At 36.2% G+C, this 16,351-nt stretch overlaps 1 protein-coding gene across 2 annotated transcripts in view; it reads right to left on the bottom strand.

The window, feature by feature from the left end:
• CPNE8 (copine 8) overlaps nt 1-16,351 on the bottom strand; it is a 360,644-nt gene that overhangs the window by 277,621 nt on the left and 66,672 nt on the right. For both annotated transcript variants that reach the window (XM_025455580.3, XM_025455581.3), the window contains exon 5: nt 13,936-13,975. In XM_025455580.3, coding sequence (XP_025311365.1) covers nt 13,936-13,975 — 40 coding nt within the window. The remainder of the gene's footprint in view (nt 1-13,935; nt 13,976-16,351) is intronic.

Below are 16,351 nucleotides of genomic sequence, written 5' to 3'. Positions count from 1 at the left end.
GATTAACCAGACCTACCAATACGTATTTATAGATCATAGATGTCCCAGAAACAAAAACTCTCACACAATGTGTGTAAGCGTCATGTCTAGTTCCAGACACCTGACCTAACCACTGGCAAGTTTCCTGATAAAGTCCCAATAAAAGACCAGAGATGAAAAGGGCTCATTGGCAATCTAACTGGAACCCTTCTCACTTCTGAGAACTTTTTCTGTATCCTTGGCTTAATAAAACTCTATCACTTTGCTCATTCTCCGTTGTCCATGAGATTCATTCTTCAACTCCATGAGACAAGAACCTCTCTCTCCTGCTTCATCTAGATCACTCAGGTACCAGTGTGCAGAATGGACTGAGGGAAAATGAAAAGTCTGGAAGGGGATCAATCAGAAGACTATAGTAGTTAACAAGCCAAGTGCTAAGATCCAAACTACAGCTGTAACACAAAATAGAGCAGGGAAAAGTGACAGGATTTGGTGTCAACTATACTTGCACATGGTGGTGATGTGGGAAAGAAAGGCAGAAGTAAAATTGTCAAATTTCCTTACTAGTTACAGCCCATTGACAAATCCTTGAAATAGGCAGAGTAACATTCCCCTTGGGACTCAGGTGCCTGGATGTTAACACTTTGCTAAGGGCAAACAGCAATCTTAGCCCAACCCCCAGGATCCTGTAAGTCTACTTTAACATATAAAAATTCCTTTGAAAACTTCCTTTATCTCTCTACTCCTCAAGATACATGTTGGCCACCATCCCTTAAGCATATGGCCCATCGATATACAGCTGAAGGGTCTCATGACTAAGGTTTTACAAGTGAACTTTTCCCAACAATAGCTAGCCCTCTCAACGTCCTGGAAACCTTTCTTCCAAAATTCCTTAGAGACTTGCACTCTCCCTAACCCCACCCACCTTTAAAGTATATAATGGGCCACTCCTCATGACCCCAGTGCAGCTCTTTCTGCCCACAGGTCCTGTCCCCATGCTTTAATAAATAAGACCACCTCTTTGCATCAAAGACATCTCAAGAATTTTTTCTTGACCCTCGGCTTCGAACCCTAACATTTGTCCTACGTCAATAGGGCGATGTGCAGGGGGTACAGTGGAGACAGGAAGAGAGAAACAGAAAATAACTCTAGATCTGAAACTTGATGGCTTACAGAAGGAAATGTCACCAGCTAAACCCAAGACCTGACCTTTACTGCTCACCTACTTGTACTCATTAACCTTTGTCCCACGTTTTCCTTAAGTTCTTTCTAGCTTATCTCTTATGTAATGTAGGCAAAAAAAGACCCAACAGGCAGGCATCACCTGATAGGAACCAAAACTACCCCTCAAGCTTTAATGACTGCTCTGGCAAAGAAATCCAGAGGCCCAGACCATCCAGACCAGTTTAAGCTTAACCACTGAACTCACACTGTGCAAATGGACCATGGAGTGAAGGACAGTAACTTCTCCCTCATTATAATGCTAAAACCTTCACCCAAGGAGGAGCACAAACATCATTAACACAACATATGATGTGTGGATTTTTTTTTTAAGATTTTTAAAATTTATTTATTCATGAGAGACGTAGAGTGAGAGGCAGAGACACAGGCAGAGGGAGAAGCAGGCTCCATGCAGGGAGCCTGATGTGGGACTCGATCCTGGGACTCCAGGATTATGCCCTGGGCCAAAGGCAGGCACTAACCCACTGAGCCACCCAGGGGTCCCTATATGATGTATGTTTAAAGCACAGTTCCTTAAGGTACATATGAAACCTTATGCCTACTTCTACATATGATTGCAAGGTTCCCTTTTCTAAATATTCACTCTAACCCTAAATAGAAGGAAACCATCCACCCTTGCTCTTACTCCCTGTGATCCCCTCATTTGCTGCAAAGAAATTTTCCTTTGTGTGACAACCCCCCTTGGGTGTATCTGTGACTCACCAAAGAGTGAACTCACGTTAGTTCAGTTATGAGATCTTCATAAAAGTGTATATTATTTTAAATTGTGCTTCCAAGTAGGTAAAAAGTATGTTAGGTAAACCTTGACATACTTAAATTAAATATCCTTAATAGCAACATATCTTTCCCAATTTCAAAACAGATATTACAGATATGTTTATGACTTAAAAAACGCAAATTTCTCTAAGTCTCATGGCAGAAAGTCAGTGCTGAATACTAAAGATTTGGAATAAATCATTGCTCTTCTGAGTGGTCTGGGACTCTGGAATTCTTTATCAGAGCAGTCATTAAAGCTTGAGGGGTAGTTTTGGTTTCCATCAGGTGATGCTTGCCTATTGGAAAGAGATAAGCAGTGAAAAATACATGAGAGATTCTAGAACTCTTTTCTAAAGATACTGATAAGGTAGGGGCACCTGGGTGGCTCAGTGGTTGACTGTCTGCCTTCCGCTCAAGTTGTGATCCCATGGTCCCAGGATCAAGTCAAGCATCAGGCTCCCCGCAGAGAGTCTGCTTCTGCTTCTACCTGTGTCTCTGCCTCTCTCTCTCTCTCTCTCTCTGTGTGTGTCTCTTGTGAATAAATAATTAAAAAAAAAAAAGATATGGTAGGTAGCTGTGCATGCTAAGAGCTGTCCTGTGCTGTCATTACACAAGAAAACAAAAGTATTGAGTATATCCACATTAGGGTAGACATATTAGCAAACAGATATCATTGCTGAACAAAAAGGAAATTAAAACAATAAAATCAATAAAATGTGTACCAAAAAGATATGGTACACATCTATACGTGTTATCTCTGGAGTTATTGCACACTCTGCCCCTAAATATTTACAGCATTTATGTAGTTGTTTTACCTGTGTTTATGTATTCCCTATCGAGCAGCACATTTAGCACTCACAGTGGAAAAATAAGCTTACAGTGATTGTCAACTATGCCATGCACTGGAAATTTCTACTGAATCTATTTTTCAGTTCTCTCAATGCTTCCCATCTTCTGTGCATTTTAAACAAAGTAATAGAATACATGTCCTTTAGTGGATATTTTTAGATATTCTGATGTGTAGTTAAAGATAGAAATAAAAATTACCTTTAACACGAACTGCTTTATTGTTTCTTACTACGGTGTTGTGTTCCAGTTGATGAGTCATTATAATTACGTCACAATAGAACTTCCAGTAATAAATCCAGGCATGTTTCCACAGCTTTAGCACACACAAAGACCAAATCTAGTTTATAGTGTCTGGCAGTTGAGAAATGCTTCATTTTATTCAATCACATTAACTATTGGGCTTTCCTCAAAATGACCAAGAGATCAATAAATATTTGCCGAATCAGTTATTTTATAATCTAAATGATACAGATATAACTTAGTTTTGAAATCTATTTAAATGAACATAAACCATGTTGTTAGTATATAGGATACATTCTACCCTCTTTAAAAGTATCCAAATATTACTCTGAATATAGTAGGCTGTTATTAAATCTGAAAGACCAAGCAATACAAAATAAAGGAGACAAGAAAAAAGCAGAAAGCACAGCACACAAAGCATTATAACAATGTTATGAGTTTTGCATGTGTAATAATACATAGGTGGTTTTAAAAAGTTATCAGCACATCAGAGGGAGTCTGGCTTGTTCCCATTAACTACCTAAATCTAATTTTATTACTAATATAATGTAGCTCAAAATCTAAGGAAGCACTGTAGTACCATCACATTCTAGCTGATTATTATGCAAATATACAGTTGACTCTTGAACAACATGGGTTTATTTTTTATTTTTATTTTTTTATTTATTTATGATAGGCACACAGTGAGAGAGAGAGAGAGAGGCAGAGACATAGGCAGAGGGAGAAGCAGGCTCCATGCACCAGGAGCCCGATGTGGGATTCGATCCCGGGTCTCCAGGATCGCGCCCTGGGCCAAAGGCAGGCGCCAAACCGCTGCGCCACCCAGGGATCCCTACAACATGGGTTTAAACTGTGCGGTTTTACATGGATTTTTTTCAATAAATAGAGTACTATAAATTTATTTTTCTCTTCCTCATGATTTTCTTAATAAAATATTCTTTTCTCTAGCTTACCTTATTGTAAAAATACAGCATGTAATGTATATAACATACACAATATTTATTAATTGACTATGTTATCAGTAAGGCTTCTGGTCAACAGGAGCCTATTAGCAGTTGAGTTTTGGGGGAGTCAAAAGTTATACAGTCTTTCAACTGTATGGGGGTTGGCACCTCTAACCCCCATGTTGTTCAAGGATCAATTGTTATTTATTTTCTTTTTCTTTTTAATGTTCAGGACAGTGTCTTCTTTAACTGCATGCATGAGCATAATATTCTAATTCCTTCAAATTTATTACTTCATTATTTCTTCATTACATTTTTTACTGATCAATTCCTCTATTTGCATTCTATATTATACTGAAGCTAGCTACTTATCTATATTCATAGAAGTTACATTAATACTAGGTACTTTAATAATCCCACACATATTTAAAAAGGTAGTTTGCTTTGCAATAAATGAAGTGATTTTGTTTGTTGGTTTATTTGCTTGCTAGCTAGGTACCAGTATTAATTCTGATTTACCTTTTTTCAAAGACCTTTTACATACTTGCATACATGTATTTATTTATTTTTTATTTATTTATTTATTTATTTATTTATTTATTTATTTATTTATTCAGCAAAGCAGTGTAACATATTCCTTAAGAGTGAGAATTATGAGTGTCTATATTACTCATGTTTATGCTCTGGCTGAACCACTTACTAAGTCAAGTCCTACTAATGACCACTGATTACTGTCTTATTAGTGACTCTATGTCTCAGTATCCTGATCTATAAAATAGACATAATAAATAATGCCTACATATTAAGTTGTTGGGAAAACTAAACAAGATAATATATGCAAAGCACTTAAAAAGATAATATATACAGATAATATAAGCAAAACACTTAGAAGAGATGCTTGCAACATGGTAAACATTAGATAAATATATACTTCTCCTCCCTACTTCCTTGGGGTTATACTCAAAACTTATCCCTTTCCACTAGATTCCAGAACTGCAGATACTGTAATTACTTGTATAAAATATTTTATGTCTCCTTTACACTCATGGCCGATTCAGATGCTCATTTTATGTGTCATTATAAAATATGTCTTTTACCCCACTCATCTTAACATATTAAGTAGTATACGTATAAACATACATATGTAAAAGAATGACATTATTAAAACAATGATATAGTGATCAGGAGGCATTAATGGTAAGCGTAAATTTTGATTTCTATACTGTCACAAAGTTAACTGTAGTTGATTATTAGCATCATCATAAACAATTTTATAAGTATTCAATAGTGTGGCATCTTTTTTCTAAAAGGTCTACAAAGACAATCTATACGCGGCTTTCCCGTTTTATGAAGTGATCAAGGAGTATCTAAAACTATAATATCTCTAATTAATATATAATTTAGATTAAGAGACATTAAGTAGATTTATTGATAGCTAAATTTTAACACAGCATAGTAATTGAGTGCAGTCAACTGTTCAGTAGTTAACCATCCTATTTCTTGAAAAGACAGACTCATGATTTGCCTCTATTTATTGCTTGTGCCCATTTGTGATCATTTAACTAATCTTAAGTACATTCATGCTAAACCAGTAAGAGCAAGAGAAATTAAGTGATAAAAAATGTCTTGCTTTTACAATATTTTGACCATTGTAGAAAAAAATTGGTGAGGAAAGCTTATATCACTTGTGAAATTTTATCATCAGAATTATCTATTTTATTGCTGACACTCTGCTAATATTGCTGACTTCCTTTTATTTAATTAATTCATACTAATCACATCTAATCACATCAACTATAAAGATTAAGGTGTGACTTAATTATGTTATGTGCTATATACTAATATGCCAATCATTTATAATAACTAAACATGGTGCTTCTGTGCTCCAATAATGATTTCCACTTTCTTTATGGTTGTTAACACATCTGAATGCTATTTTGAAATAAGGCAAGCTCAAATGAAACAACTGGACTCAATATTTTAGTAGAAACAATTTGTCACATTTTAACATAATAATACAACTTTTTTTAAAGCAGGGATTTGTCTTTTTTAATGGATGGATCCATCCACACACCAAAAATGCTAATTTACCTCCAAGAGATTAATAAAATTCCTAAACTTATACATCAGTGGTTAAGAAACAAATACAATTTCAAAATTATACTCTAAAGCTGAATGTATTCATTTCTCTTCCCCCAGCACAAATGTTGATTTTCAAAATAGTTTTTGTGTGCTAAGAGTCCAAATGAAAGCAGTTCAGTAAGTCACTAAAAGAAAATTAAGCTTCCAACAATGAGTGGGTGGTCATTGATCTAAATTAACCAATTATTTTAAATTATCAATAACATATATATTTAGTAATTGAAAACCATATTATATAGATTAAAAAATAAAGCTATACTATTCAAAGGTAAAACAAATGTTTGCAAAATATTTAGGTTTGGAGGCACATCACTTTATGTAGAATATTCTCATCAGCAAAGGAATGAGAAATGTAATATGCTTACAGAAAGTAAGTTAAATATTCTCACAGCCATTACTCATGGTGAGATAGCTGACAGGTCAAGTAACAAGAAAATTTACTACATATTCTATTAAATAATATAAAGTATATCATTGCATTATTAGATAATTAGATATTATATAATACTATTAAATGTAATGTAATATTATCAGTCAAGATCACTATTAAATACTGAATCCCGAATAAGGGCCAGTTTTGCATGCAAACAATCATACCTAACATAACTTAATGAGTGTTGAAGATATGGCCATCAAATCTAATTCAGGCATTGTCCTATCTCTCTGTCTTAAAGTCTAATATTCACAAGACCCTGCTGAAAATGCATATGAAAACATAATCCATTTATAAAACATCAATCATAAATACTTTAGCTTGAATATGCATATATGGCTAGTTTTCATCATCTATTAAGGATCTGAAAGTATATTACATAGAAAAAGAAAGTTATTATTGAAAAGGCTTTTCAGTAGGTGATAATTTAGTAGAAACCTAAATAATGTGAGAAAAAGAACCATGTGACTATTTGGCATGAAAGAATTCCAGGTTGGAGAAAAAACAAAAACAAAGTCTCTGAAATAGAATATATTTGGGATGTTCAAGGAAAAGCAAGATGGCCAGTGGGGCTGGAGCAGAATGAGCATGGAAGAGAAGAGAAGGAGAGGAGGGAACCAGGGGCCCCTGAAGCACTGTGAATTCCATCATGAGTATAGAGAACCCACTGGAAAGTTTGAATTGGAAAGTGACATCTCCTGACCAGCTTCTAAAAATAATAATTCTGCCTAATGTTCTTCCCCCCAATTTCTGAATGCTTCAGTTCACCAAAGTTTCTAGCTTTGGTTCTATTCTGCAAAATATTCCCAATTAAATTAATAAAAAAACAATGATAATACTTTAAAATCTATCTATAGATTTTATCTATCTATAGATTAAAATCTATCTATAGATTCTCCAAATTATATATATATAATTTTTTTAAAGATTCTATTTATTTATTCATGATAGACACAGAGAGAGTGAGAGAGAGGCAGAGACACAGGCAGAGGGAGAAGCAGGCTCCATGCAGGGAGCCTGACATAGGACTCGATCCTGGGTCTCCAGGATCAGGCCCTGGGCTGAATGAAGGTGGCGCTAAACCGCTGAGCTGCCCAGGCTGCCCTATATATAAATTTTTAAGAAACTTTACTGAGTTCCAACTTTATAGGATGATGGTTCCCATAGCAATCTTTCTATTCTTCAGACATGGCCTAGTCAGTATCTCCAATTGGATGCTTATTGGCGTCTCAAACAATGTAATCCCACCCTGATCACTGAGTTGTCTTTCTTCACTCCATCACTTCAATTTCTTCCTCCTCCATGTGCTCCTTGCAATAAATTAAACCATTTACCCAGTGGCTCTTGCCAATAACCTAAGAGTCACTCTAACTTCCTTTATGTTCTCACCAAACGTCCAATTCATCAGTAATCATATCACCAAAATCTATTTCTTAGCCCTTCAAGAGCTATACCCACGAAATACTGTTCATCTAGCTAAATTATAGCAGCCTTACAACTGGTCTCTTTTGATTCACAGTCAGGGGTGTTCCCCAGGTGAAATCTGAAACTGGTCTCCAAACATGGAAAGCAAGGAAAGACTGAAGAAATGTCAGGCCACTCCAGATTGAGTAAGCAGCAAGTTTCATAAGCAAAGGAACTAGCTTGTGAGACTCATCTTGGGTAGCTGCAGGGTGAGTAGATCTCCACACCAGCCTACCAAAATCTTAAAACTTTTTTATAGAGGCCTTAATAGGGTTCAGTCATCTATTCAGTCCAGATGTTCTCAACAATACATGACCCTTTCAGGACTATATCCTTGAAACAGGACAGTGAGTAGAACATACATTTCAAGGTCAGGAGAGGGAGGGATCAGGTCCAACTCATGGGTCAACCGGCAGTCATGTCTTCTCAATGACCTCCTCTAACAGTCTCCTTAATTCCAGTCTTGCTTCCCAACCCCATCCTCCACTTCAGCTGCCAGTTGTTATTAAACGTATAAATCAGATTACATCATCCTCCAGTAAAATCCATTTTTTAAAAAATGTTCTTTGTAAGCCATGGCCTACAAATGTTCACATCATCTGAATTCTATGTACTTTTTGAAACTATTTAATTCCACTCTCATAATTCACAGTGCTCTCTATATGGTAGCTATCTTCCAGTCGCATCATCATTCCAAGTTCTTTCTTTTTTTTTTTTAAGATTTTATTTATTTATTCATGAGAGACACAGAGAGAGGCAGAGACATGGGCAGAGGGAGAAACAGGCTCCATGCAGGAAGCCCCATGTGGGACTCGATCCCAGAACTCCGGGATCATGTCCTGAACCAAATGTAGACGCTCAACCTCTTAGCCACCCAGGCGTCCCTCCAAGTTCTTTCTTGACTCAAAGTCCTTGCACTGCTGTTCTTTTTTGCCCAGAATGTTCTCCCTCTAGATTTTCAGTAGTTCCTTCCTTCTCTTTCATAAGTATACCCAGGATGAGAACTGGTACAGAATATCCTGGATGAAAGAAACCAAAGCTTCTAACTAGTGGTCTTCATTAGTCACTCTCTCTCTGTATCAATAGCTTAGAAGCGTATAAAGAAGTAAGTTATCTTAATCATTTTGTATTTGTTTCTTTTAAATAAATTTGCCCACTCTACTTCCCCAATTCCAAAGTGTAAGCTGTTTTAGGACAGGGACCTAGTTTGTCTTATCCATTGCTGCATTCCTCGGCACTTGAACACCACCTGAAATACATTTATTGCTTGCCTGATTTTATGAAAAATACATTAGAATTCGGTTCAATTATGTATGGATTAAACTGATTTTTCTTCTATTGAAAAAAATCTTGCCCCACAAACAATTATCTTTCAAATGAAATTTTCATTTTTTTTTTCAAATGAAATTTTCAAATACAACTGATCTACTACATGTGGAAGCTTATATAGATGATACTTAGAAAATATATTTAAAAATATACACACCTTCACTGAAGGTGGCCAAAATAATCCAGTGAGCCATTAACATGTCTAAAACAAAGATTTTACTGGGTACCTTCTGAGAGTAAACAAATGAATAAATGCATTTTGGATTGCCTGGTGGGTATCAAAATTTAATACACAGTTTGGATGTCATCTGGTCCAGAACACCAAGCAGAATCCTAGATTCACCAATTATGGGCCTGTTATTAATCTTTTCATTAATGATTTAGCTGGTGCAATTATTATGCAAATGAAAGTATGCTATGTAGTTCTGCTAATGATATTAAGATTAGTGGATTCAACAGCAACTTAGGGAACAAAGCTAGAATTAAAAATGCCAGATTCTGTTCATAGGATCTAACACTTGAGGGGGATAGTATTTCACCAATTTCCTTAGAGAATCATAGAAAGGATAAATCCTGCAAAGGAAAATGTCCCTGGATTCCCTAAGTCACCCGGAGCATGTTTCTCCACTGAGAACTTTTCTACCACCAATAAAATCAGTTAAAAGGATACTGATTCTTTATCCACTCATCTCGTATTCATTTGCAATGTTAGAAATCTAAGGTAAAATTCTGTATTATATCTCCATTTTCTTATTCATTCTGAAAATATAAGAATTTGACCCAAGATCCTTAAGTACTGGAAATCAAATAAAGCCATCCTGAAAGGGGTTTCTGGCAAAATTATCAGAAATGAGAATGGGGAAAAAAAAGATTTTCTTATTGTTGACTCAAGGAGTCTCTTGCTACTAAATCCCCTTAAGAAAGGTAAGTGCCTGCTCTCCACACGCAAGCCCATGCACTTAGCAGTCTCTCCTAAAAGGTTCCAGTTTTTATTTCACTTTCCGAATTTGGCAGGTAGACAACCACACTTTTAAACAATTGCATCCTCAGGGAGTAGACCTAGTTTGTTCATTGGCTCCTCTGATCTAAATGCCTCCTGAACTCTTTTTGGGTCGAATGAGTTATACGCTCTTCCACTCAAAATCTATACTTGGATGCTTTCAAATTAAGAAGGGCTCTTGTTTTCCATTTTGAACAGAAATTCAAGATAGTAATCTCTAACAATTCTTGTAACAATTCAAAAACACATTTCCTCCCTCTTCTGACACCTCATCCATTTATAAACCCAGGCACTTACTAATTTGTATTGCTTACTAAAGATATGTAAGAAATACAACACAGAGTAATGTAAAGAATATACTAAAATGTAAGAAAATACAAGCATGGGAACTATAGGAAGCCATGCAACACCTTAGGAGAAGGTGATGAGAATCTGAATTAACTAACAGTAAGAAAGGAAAGAAGACAGAAGAGAAATAATACTTCATTAGAATGAACATGATTTGGTCATTCACAAGATGTGGTATGTGAGCCAGAAAGAGGTTAAGGATACAACCAAGTTTTCTAACTAAGTACACTATATTGATGATAATTCTTGCAATAGATAATACAAGCAGAGAACTGAAATGGAAAAGGCCATACATTTTTTTTATATGTTTGCGTTTTAGGCTTTGGCAGAACATCTACCAGTCAGTATCTAACAAACAGAAACTTGCATTTGCTGAGGTACACAGAGGGACAGACACTTGGGAGTCATCAGGGTAAGGCACAGAAATGATTGAGATTTCCCAGGGAGAGCTGATACAGAGAGATGAGATGAAAACTGAAAACAGAACCAGGAGAAATACTAATAATTAGGAATAGGAAGAGGAAGAGAAACTTAAAAAAAAAAAAGATCAATAATGAGTAAACACAGAGGTAGAAAAAGAAGCAAGGGAGACATTTCTTCTTTTTTTAAGATTAACTTATGTATTTGAGAGAGTGAGTGCACAGGAGGAGGGGTGTGTGTGGGAGGGGGAGAGAGAGAGAGAGAGAGAGAGCAAGAGAGAGAAACAGACACTTCACTGAGCTGTGAGCCCTATGAGGGGTTCAATCTCATGACCCTGAGATCATGACCTGGGTCAAATCAAGAGTTGGACACTCAACCAACTGAGCCACACAGGTATTTTGGCAAGAGAGACATTTCTGGAGAGGTCAGAGGATAAGAGGATTTCAAAAACATAGCAGTCAACTTCGTCCAAAATAAAAGAGAGGTCAAGTAAAGTAGAAAGTGAAGAGAAGCCACAAAAATTTTTCTCTAACCTATGACAGAATAGTTCAAGCATAAATGAAAAATAGAACCCAGTAAAGCAAGATGGTAAAAACTTAGGCTGTTCTGAAAAGAACTGTGGTGATAAGAAGCTGGTAAAGAAGAGAGCATGGAGATAAAGCAGGGTCAAGATATCAGGAGGAAGACATGAAATATGTCTTATGGAAAATTATAAAAAGCTATTCTGCAGAAGAAAAAGATTTTAAAAGATACGTACACATCCAGGGCTCCTGTAGTACATAAAGTCATATATAATAATAATTATGGATTTTTAAGGAAAATATAATTAATCGTGTTTAGGGTACTTTCCTATCCCATATACTGCTCTTTGTCCTGAATGCAAGGCAACTACAATGGTAAGGACCACATCTTACCACCTTCACACTTACCGTCAATATATCCCACTTGATAGGAAAGTCCTGAACTACCCAGTCCTCTACCCAACTACCATGTCCTCTAAAGAGTAGTTTTAACTGAGAAACAGAAATTATATTCAGGGAGAGTGAACACTTGAAAATCTGTGTCCACTCAGGATTTAGGGAGTTCAATTGTGCACAAAGATGAATAATCAGAGACTTGGTCTTTGGAGAGAAACAGAAGCTCAGAGAAGAATCATAATGCAAATTCAGGGCCCTTCAGAGAGGGAAATTGAGAAAATAATTGTCTCACTCCCAATCCACATGCCTGTTTCCAGCTGGAGTTCCTCTAAGGGCAAGCTACACATCACATTTATGAGATGCTCCTAAATCTCTAATATTAACCACCTACATGTGAGATCAATGAATGCATTTTCTTTCCTTGCAACAAAATTTTGACTACAAATGGAATTCTTTCTCTGATCTTCCCGTGGAATTTGGAAAACTTCCAATACAAAGCTAAGCAAATAAGTTTTAAATGTACAACTACAATCCTGTAAGTCTTACGAAGAGCAAGAAGGTGGCATGGCAACTGAAATGGACTTTACATATGGAGAGTAATGAGCTTATTACACTATTTGTTTTCAATTTGTAGAAAAGTCAATTAGAACAACTATTCTTTGCTTCTTCAATGATTCTGCTCTATGCTTAACAACAGAAATAAATATTATAGCTTCCTTACAATGAAGGACAAGAACAGTATATTGTGATTTTTACCATCATTTTTACTAGCTTTCTAGTTTCCTCAAATCAGCCTCTTCGCTCGGAATAACCTCTCATGCATCCTCTCTTCTCTTAATTATGACACCACCGCTCTCCAAATGACACTGGAATCATATCCATCTATTCTAGTCAATAGGCTTAAAAAAATGAAGAAGTGAAAAATCTTACCCACCCTAACCCTCTGGGCATGACTAGGACTCCATCCAGCCTCTCACCTCTCAACCCCGGCAGCTGCCAATTCTACATCCACATAGAATTCCACTTGGAACCTAGTTAAACTCCTTTCAGAATGCTGTTTTCACTCCCCCTATATACCCTCCATTCAACCCTTCCTACTAGCTTGGTCTAATTCCATTCCCACAGTCCAATAAACAAGCTGATCAGATCACAGGTGCTTGGGCAGAGAATCTCACTCTCATCTCTCCCTCCAGACCTCTACATTTCCATATCTGCCTAGTTTTGATGCCCATGCTGCTCCTGAACCTGGAAATGTCCCTAGGGAACAGTTGTGGCCTTAGAAGTAGCATTCTACTCAGAGCACTGAGTAGATGACGGGAAGATCAGGACTCAAAAGGAAAAAAAAAAGACACTGTAAATGAACTTGAGGATGGACTCTATATGTCCATATTTCTCATACTATACCCTCAGAAACTGACATGGTGCCAGCATGAGGAGGTACGTAGAAAATATTGTTGACCAAGTGGACCATAGCAGAATAGCAAATCACACTACCTACACCCAAGCACTTCTCAGTCTCTTAGAAGTGAAGCCACTCCAAATGACACGGGCTCACTATTTCATCTTACTTAACCTGATCCAACTCCAAATACTGCAGAGAACTGACAGCATTTCTTTTAAAAAGTATGTAAATAAATAATAAATAAAATTAATCCTTTTCACATACTGAAGGTATCTTTGCTTTAATAAGTTCCTCCAAATGTTATTCTAGGAGCCCTTAAAAATGTTATTTATTTTCTATGACAATTAGTACATGAACAGTTAGGGACATATACCTTTAATATTAATCTGCCAACACAAATATAAATCATGAATCATGAGATCGTAATTTATATTATGTAATCATCATAAAAACATAAAATATAAACTTACATGTTTGGATAAGTTGGGGCTCTTTGAATCAACATCATACCTAAAAGATTAAAATATAAAACTCAAATTATTTCCACAAAATAAAGCTACAGAAAAATATCAGAATTTCACCAAAAGAATGTAAACAATATAAATCAAATCAGTTATGAAAAACTAGCAAATTTAGAAGTGTCTTATAATCTGTTATATATATGCCAATGGTCGAATTCACAATCTCTGGGTCCTTTTATTTCCACACCTAAGTAGAGGTCCCGATACTTTTAGTCATCAATTCTGCACTTGAAAAGAAAGTTTAAAACTTCTCCTTTGTACCATCATTTAAAAAGTTTAAGAATTAAAAATAAAATAAAATAAAATAAAATAAAATAAAACAAAAAGAGCCTTCCCTTTGTGTGAATCAGCAGTATCCCAGTGCTGTTCAAAATTCCCCAACAACTGCAATTCCTCTCCACAGAATACCATTAAAAAATAAGCAAGTGTCATTTGTGTATATTCTAATTTTTATTTAGTATTTTAAATTCTACCATTAACTTTGAAATTTGGCGAAAGTAATGAGACATTACCTTTCCCCAATCACTGGAGTTAGGGAAGCCATTTTTTTTTACAGAAAGAGAAATGCATTCATGTAGGACTATTTCTATCCTGTTTTTGATTGACCAGTTGGTACTGGAAATAAATGATTTCTTAGAACGATCCTGGGAAAATATCACTCACTATCACTTGAGCTCCTCATTTTAAAGAATTTGTAGGAAGAGTAAGATCTCTAACAGCCAAAACAACCTCAAATCACTGAAGTCTTAAGTAGGGAAATATTTGTACCAGCTCCAGTGTTTGTCCCAAATCATATTCCTTTCACACGCCTTGTACATAGCTTCCTACCAAAATTCCACTGCCTTTTTTTAAGGTTAATTAATTAAAGTCTTTGCTCTCACATAGCAAGAATGCTTTTACAAAGAAACAAAGCATCTCAATCAATAAAAGACAGAGTTCATAGAATGTACCAATGCTGGCCAGAGGTTCACTTACTTACTCCTTAGCAAAGTATGTTTACCACAGACTGGCTTCAAAATTGTGCAATGCAAAAATACCCGCCTCAAAAGAATTACAAAATACTCTCCTTCCCATCAGGGCATTCTGATCATTCTGAACAGCTGTAACCTAGAATTTTCAATCGGCTAATTGCCAACATCTACTGAAAACCTACAGATGTTAGTACAAAAAAAATATTTCTTATTCACAACAATTTTTTAAGAGTAAGATTGAAATTAGCAACTACAGCGTATCAAAGGTGAAAAATAACTGTGCTGGCTTCTCAAGAATCAGAAACTGCTTTCTATAAAGAGTCTACTGTGGACTGGGGAGAAATAACATGGTGTGTTCAGTTCTGTTAAAAGAAACAAAAAGAAGAGGAGGTGATGTTTTCACCACAAAAAGTTTAAGTATCTTCAAATCTAATCCCCTTTCATTGCCTTTAACAAAGCTTTTTTTTTAATGCTAATATTTCAAAAATGTGCAATTTACAGCATACTTCTAAGGGCTTTAGGTATGCATTGATTATAATCCATTTGAAATTACCATGAGTTTCCCTTTCATGCAATTTTCCTTCTAACTTTTCTAAAAGTATCAAGACTACTCTGGTCCTCACCTTCAGAGGACAGACATAAACATGACATTCTAAATACTTAAAATGAGTGTGTGTGTGTGTGTGTGTGTGTGTCTATGTGTATAAGTGCCATACTTTCATTAAGGAGGAGAGATTACGTGAAAAGCAGGAAGGTAAGTAGTTTACCCCTAAGAGGGTGCATCTCACTGCCTAAATTTACCCATGTCAATTTTGTAAACTTGAAGCTGCTACTGAAATATTATTTTTTTAAAAGATTTTATTCATTTATTCATGAGAGACACGCAGAGAGAGAGAGAGAGAGAGACAGGCAGAGGGAGAAGCAGGCTCCCTGCAGGCAGCCTGATGCAAAACTCCATCCCAGGACCCAAGGACCAAGACCTGAGCTGAAGGCAGACGCTCAACCACTGAGTCAACCAGGTATCCCACTACTGAAATATTATTATTACCAAAGTACTAAATTGGTAGTAACTGATATGGGTGGATCCCAAGGATCACGTTTTCAATTAGAAGTAAAGATATTGACCAGAGTTGTTCCTATACCTCTGCAATTGCAACTAAGACTCCAAACTGAAAACCAAAGATGTTACATATCCCTTATGATTGGCTCAGAGGTGCTCAAGGGTCACTCTCATGAGGGTCAGATCCTTTCCCACAAACTGACCCATAAAAGTGACAGGCTATTCCTACCTCTTGGGCAGCCAAGTGAAGGGGAGTTCCAAAATCTGAAGTGCCTGCAGAAGACAGCATCTGGTTTCCCAGTAAGATGCTGCTGGGCTACAGAACCTGCCTACA

Source organism: Canis lupus, chromosome 27 (assembly GCF_003254725.2).
Source record: "Canis lupus dingo isolate Sandy chromosome 27, ASM325472v2, whole genome shotgun sequence".
In the NCBI taxonomy this organism is placed as follows: Eukaryota; Metazoa; Chordata; class Mammalia; order Carnivora; family Canidae; genus Canis; species Canis lupus.
Note: the sequence above shows the minus strand (reverse complement) of the source record. Positions and strands in the feature narration are given on the sequence as shown.